We start from the raw sequence: 5,830 nt of genomic DNA on the forward strand, positions 1-5,830 counted from the left end.
TCTGGCAGTACTGGGAGTAGGTTATGTGAAGGGGGGCATTTGTGTGCTTGTGTGCTTGGGTTCTTGGTCTTATCATTTGGTTGAACATTGCATAGTATATACTTTGAGGTGGGAGTGTCTCTCTGTGTGAGTAAATCGAGATGGAATGAAAAGATCAAAAGAAAAAAGGAATGTGTGCAGCAGGAAAATGAAAAGTTAGCAAAAGGAAAATAAAGGAAAAAAAAATACAGGAGAAGGGAGAAATTGAATCGAAAATGGTAACTTTGATTGCTCTTGATGTGTGCTCATAGGCTTCCCCTGATAAAATGCAGAGCTCTGTACGAGGGAGTTGGAGGGCATGCTAAGGGTGAGGGCACTATCGTTATTGGATGAATTTGCATGGAGGGCATTGGTCCCACGCCTAGTATGGGCAATGTTCCTCTCTTTTGATTAGATTTTGTGTGTGATGTGGAGTGTGTGTGGGGGAAGGGAACCATTAGACATGCAACTAGTCTTTGGAAGTTTATTTTTGGCCTTGTAGATAGCATGTTTCTTTTTGAATTGATGCTTGTTTTGTGACCCAGTATTGGGCTTTGTACTGTAAGGTTTATGCCCAAAAAGGTTGCCGGCTAGTCGGAGACTAGCGCCTAATGCAACATTACTCTCCAGCAGTAAGGCCCTTAATGTTGTCAACGAAGTAAAATAAGAGATTGAGAATCAAGAGTAAGATACAAATATTTTAGCTAGAGTTTACACTCTACCGACTTTCGATATTTTTGTACTTTAACACTTTTTCACCATTGTTCTTCTCATTTTTAAGAGTGTAAATCTATTTTAGCGGCTTATAGCCATCATTGCTTATCTTATCGTGCTATATAAGTTCAGTTGTTCTGAATCGAAAGAAAACATTAGAACCCACTAAACTACTAAGCTTCCTGAGTGTTTTCATTCATAAACCATGATTAAGCGAGAGAACAGGAAACATAAAACGGTCTACTCCTATGTTTACTGTCAAAGGAAAAGAAGCTCAATAGTAAAAATTGGCATTATACATGGGTACCAAAGAAGTGCGGCACGGTCTATTCCTGAAATTCGTGAAGGTGGTTCCAGTAACCAAAATTACAGATGCCAAAAGCGACTAACCGAAGGAAACTTCATCAAGCGAAGGTGGAAAGTATGTTCTTCTTTAGGGTGAACTCATCGGCCTTTGCTGGACTGATTGACTGCCACAGAATATCAAGGAAAGAAATGTGAGAATCACACTCAGTACACTTAATTAACCACAAAATCATACTACCAAATCTAAAGGAACACGTGGAACAACTTATAGCTCTGTTTGATAGAATTTATTCTAGAGTTTATAGCTTATTTTAAACTACAAATAAGCTATAAGCTCTGTTTGATAAAGCATATGGAGCTTTAAATAATAATATTTTAAACTTTTTTTCCTTTTTTATATTTATTAATTTACAAAAATAACACCATCTACTCTTCATTAATAAAAATCCTAATATTTTAGTTTATCCTTTTATGTATTTTCACACTTATCTGCTAATTCAACAATTAATTTTATCAAACACTTTAATTTCAATTAATTAACTTATTAGCTACTAGTTTTTCAGCTTTCAGCTTTCAGTTATGTGTGCCAAACAGAGCCCATATGCAGTTTCTAGGGAAAAAAAATTAAAAGGAAAACCTTAAATGGTGGCAAAAGATAATTTACCTTGGCGAGCATGCGTTCTAACCGTTGAATTTCATTCTTGGCATAGTCAGCTCCTTTATCCATGCAACTCTTGGCAACTTTTACATATATCTTGCCATGTCTGAAAGTAGATTAAAAAATAGTAAACTGAAAAATTAGAAAACAATAGCATAGATTTTAGGACATAAATCCTCGGAGAATAATATTCCACATTGACAAACTAAAAGATTACAGTGAGATCAGGCAAGCTATATGATAAGCAAATACTGTTACCTTGCAGAAGAACCTGACAGCTTCTCAACTTCCTCCTCCAATTTACCAAGTACTGCCTTCTTCTCTGCATCACTAACAGTCAAAAACTCCTTCACCAATTTATCCAGGTCTTCAACCAGCCCAGCCTAAACCATGACAATAGTAACAAGAATTTAAAAATAGGATTACATTAAGTTGAAACGATTTGCTGCATTCATCTGCCACTAACCTTAGAAGTAAGTTGCCCTTTTGCATCACGCTTAGTGCCACACTTCTCATTAATGAAGTTTACAAAGTCATCCAAGTCTCGGCCACCTTCATAATCTTCACCATCTTTGTTTCCCTTTGGGAAGAATTTTAATGTGGGGAAACCACTTACACCGTACCTGTGTAGCAGAAAAATAGCGTCACTACATGTCCAACTAGGAAAATGAATTCAGCTTTTCATGAGTGGGATTGAGCGAAACGGAAAATATAGCGTTGACTTAAAATGGGGTAGTAACTGAGCTTTAATAGTTAAAAGAGTGAGTCTCCTGTGAAACCCAGGTCGGGTCATGATGGAAAATGTAATACTAATCAGGAACATAAGAAAAAGTATAATATTTTTGCGAAAAAATATAACTTTTAATCAAAATGTAATATTTAAGGTTGAATAGTTACTTATGAGAAAAAAAATGTAATACTAATCATTAGATAAATTATTTAATTGTTGCTTATGAGAGAAAGTGTAATGCTTATGACAAAAAATGTAATACTTTTGATGAAAAATGTAGTACTTTTAAATCAAAATGTAATACTAAGAATCGAAGAGTTACTTATGATGAAAATTGTAATACTTATGTAGGAAAATGTAATACTTATCAAAAACTTGGCCCGTCTCACGGATTCTCATAGGAGAATTTGCCTAGATAAAAACCATTTCCTAGTATAGACAACATTCAACAACTTACTTCTCTCCAAGATCCTTGTACTTGTCAGCATCACAGTTAGCAATGACCACATCTTCATCCAATTTAAATGCAGTTGCAACCTTTTCATAAGTCTAAGGACAAATAGAGAAAGAAAATGAGTTTTAAAAATCATAGCAGCAATTGTAAATGTTAATGCGCCATAAGAACTACAATAGTAATGCACTCACTGGAGCAAGGTGTTTGCAATGACCGCACCTGTGAAAGGTAAAGTAAAATCAGATGAGAATGGGAGAACATACAAAACTGTAGTTGATACAAAGCTAATCTATAATTACCCAGCTTTGTAGACTACTTTTGTCTATTTTATGAAGAAAAATCAAGTAAACCAAACAAAGTCTCACTTGAGGAAATCATGCAAAGAAAAGTGAAAATGCTCACCATGGTGCATAAAACTCAACCAAGACATCCTTTTTCTCATTCAAGACAATCTCGGCAAAGTTTTCAGAAGTTAATACCACAACATTTGAAGGGATTGCAGCAAGCTTAACATTTGTTCCTGGACATATAAGAATATTCATTGAAAACTGTGAATCTAAGATCATTCAGCACTAGATAGAAGTAATTCAGAAAATTTTGTTGTTTACAACATTAACATACTGTTTACATTGAACAAGACCGGAAACAAATTCCTTCTTACAACTAGAAAAGTCAGAAAAGGGGACACGAACCACAAGTTCTTTCACAGAATTTTCCATGCACAATATGACTTAAAGCATCCAAATATGAACTATCCAAGGAATACAAGTAATACAATAGCAGCAAAACAAACCATTGGAGCTGAGATGGGGCTATTTATGCAAAGCATGTTAACAGAAGGCCTAGTTTTTGAAGGTTAACAAAAAATCAATATTAAAAGTAAAAAGTAATATAAAATGAACACTGATTTCAGAAAACAAAAATTCTAATTTCTTCTGGCTCGATTTCCTAATCATCCCATAAAAAAAATATTGATTTCAACTGCAAGTCAGGCTATTACCTGCTTCAGTGTTCACAAACTCAGTAAGGGCCTCTGCCGTTCGTGCACCTTCATACCTAAAGAAATAATAGGATCATTGTATTTCATAAGATAAATGCACAAGAACTATATATATACACAGACACACTCACTTCTTTGGCTCGAGAGACCCCTTAGGAAACCACTGGATGGTGGGGTACCCAGAAACTCCATATTTGCTGCAAAGACTCTTATGCTCATCACAGTCCACCTACAGCATCATATTGCAAACTTTGAACATTTCTTTTTGATAATGACAATTGATAAATAGTAAACACTTACACCCTCATGCAGATGAATACAAAGGCAAATCAGATTGGTTTAGTGCACCAACAAAAAGTAAAGGAAACCCGCACACCAAATTTATAAAATCAAGTGCGTCAAGAATTAGTATTTCATGTTAAACTGTTAGTATGCTGCAACAAACCTCAAACTTCCATGCTGGTAAAAGAACTGACCTTTCCAATAAGAACAGACTTTGCCTTCTTGAAACTTTCACCAAGCTTTTCGTATTCAGGGGCTAGCTTTTTACAGTGCCCACACCTGAAAACAGCAAATGTAAACAGAATAAAGGAAAGGATTTTTAAAACACAAAATATTTTCTACCATAGCTCAAAACACATTTGAAGAATTCCTGGATTTGCAGTTTTCATAAAATCATCAATACTTCTTTTTATATTAAAGTAGTTCCTAGGAAATACGTAGTTTACATGCACAGAAAACAAAAATCCCCATTTAAAATGCAATTCAAAGAACAAAAATAGCCTTTAAATCACTAAAATTCAACAGATTCCAAAACCCTCCCTAGCAGTCAGATCCAGAAAATAATATTTAGCTTAAAATTGCAGATCTAAAAATAAAAAACGCACAGTCAACGCCAAAATAAAATTATTAAAAACAAACAAACAGTGATGTATCGATCAGTTCCATTTATCATAAATCAGTCACAAATGTACACAAGTACACAGTGTCCATTAGGTAAAGCTTGGGACAATGGATTACAACTATAGTTTATGATCATGGATTGAAATGATCAGTAATCCCTTCCAACTTATTTATGGACCGACTTAAATGGCAATCTAAATTTTATCTAATCCAAAATACGATTAAGCAAGCTTTAGCACAGAGGAATATAATACAGTCTAAGAACAACGAGGAAGTATACACACCAAGGAGCGTAGAATTCGACGAGAGCTGCGCGATCTTGGCCGACCTCCTTCTCGAAGTTCTCTTCAGTCAAAACGACGACATCGTCGGCGAAGGCCGCCGAGAAGAACAGAGCTACGATTGCCAATGCTGTGCAGATCCGCGATCTCGACATTTTCTCTTAGTTCGGAAAATTTCTCTCTTCTCAGGAGTTGACGGCGTTGACGACGATGAACCTGTTCCGCGGTCGGGGCCAAAATCCAGTGTTCTTAGTAAAAACTGAACCGTATTTGAGGAACGATTCCATGTCAACCTTATGACATGGTTGGACCAACTAAAACCAGACGCGTGGACAACGTGCTGTGGATCCTGCCGTGCAATTGTTATACGGTGGACCATAAAGGCGCCGTTTCTTTACGCTTTTTTAACAAACCGCAAGTGTAAATTTATCTAAAATATAAAGTTCAAGTAAAATTTCAAATTTTAATTTAAATAATTCCAAACAACTGACTAACTTAGACAACTACCCAGGTTTGTGTTCTTCAACTTCATATTTTTGGACCCATAAATCAGTACCTAACTTACATAATAAAAGCACGAAATTGGAGAAATGGGTGAATTTTTTAGGTAAGTGACAAAAATGGACAAAAACAAAGAGAGTTGACAAAAACAGAAAGATTTTAAAAGTAAGATAGAAATAGACAAAACTCGTTTGGCAAACGAGTTTCTCATAAAAAAATAATTTTTAAATTTTTTCCAAAGTATACGAGACTTGCAAACTTGTGT

The 5,830-nt window shown here is 35.3% G+C and overlaps 1 protein-coding gene across 1 annotated transcript; it reads right to left on the minus strand.

Moving 5' to 3' along the window:
- Positions 1–898: 898 nt before the first annotated feature.
- On the minus strand, positions 899–5,318 carry LOC116033609 (probable protein disulfide-isomerase A6). Its single transcript, XM_031276366.1, has 11 exons — positions 5,068–5,318; positions 4,357–4,441; positions 4,012–4,109; positions 3,881–3,936; positions 3,283–3,400; positions 3,072–3,099; positions 2,884–2,975; positions 2,163–2,319; positions 1,955–2,079; positions 1,703–1,802; positions 899–1,202 (listed from the first exon to the last, which is right to left on the minus strand). Exons 1-11 carry the CDS (start codon positions 5,217–5,219, stop codon positions 1,137–1,139), a joined length of 1,077 nt encoding a protein of 358 aa, XP_031132226.1. The 5' UTR covers positions 5,220–5,318; the 3' UTR covers positions 899–1,136.
- Between the last annotated feature and the right edge of the window lie 512 nt (positions 5,319–5,830).

Source organism: Ipomoea triloba, chromosome 10 (assembly GCF_003576645.1).
Source record: "Ipomoea triloba cultivar NCNSP0323 chromosome 10, ASM357664v1".
NCBI classification, from domain to species: domain Eukaryota; kingdom Viridiplantae; phylum Streptophyta; class Magnoliopsida; order Solanales; family Convolvulaceae; genus Ipomoea; species Ipomoea triloba.

Coding starts and splice junctions, on each gene's coding strand:
- LOC116033609 (XM_031276366.1), bottom strand. CDS start 5,219: ATGTCGAGATCGCGGATCTGCACAGCATTGGCAATCGTAGCTCTGTTC. Junction 4,442..5,067: donor GTCGAATTCTACGCTCCTTG/GTGTGTATACTT, acceptor TGCTGTTTTCAG/GTGTGGGCACTGTAAAAAGC. Junction 3,401..3,880: donor GTTTGTGAACACTGAAGCAG/GTAATAGCCTGA, acceptor TTATATGTCCAG/GAACAAATGTTAAGCTTGCT.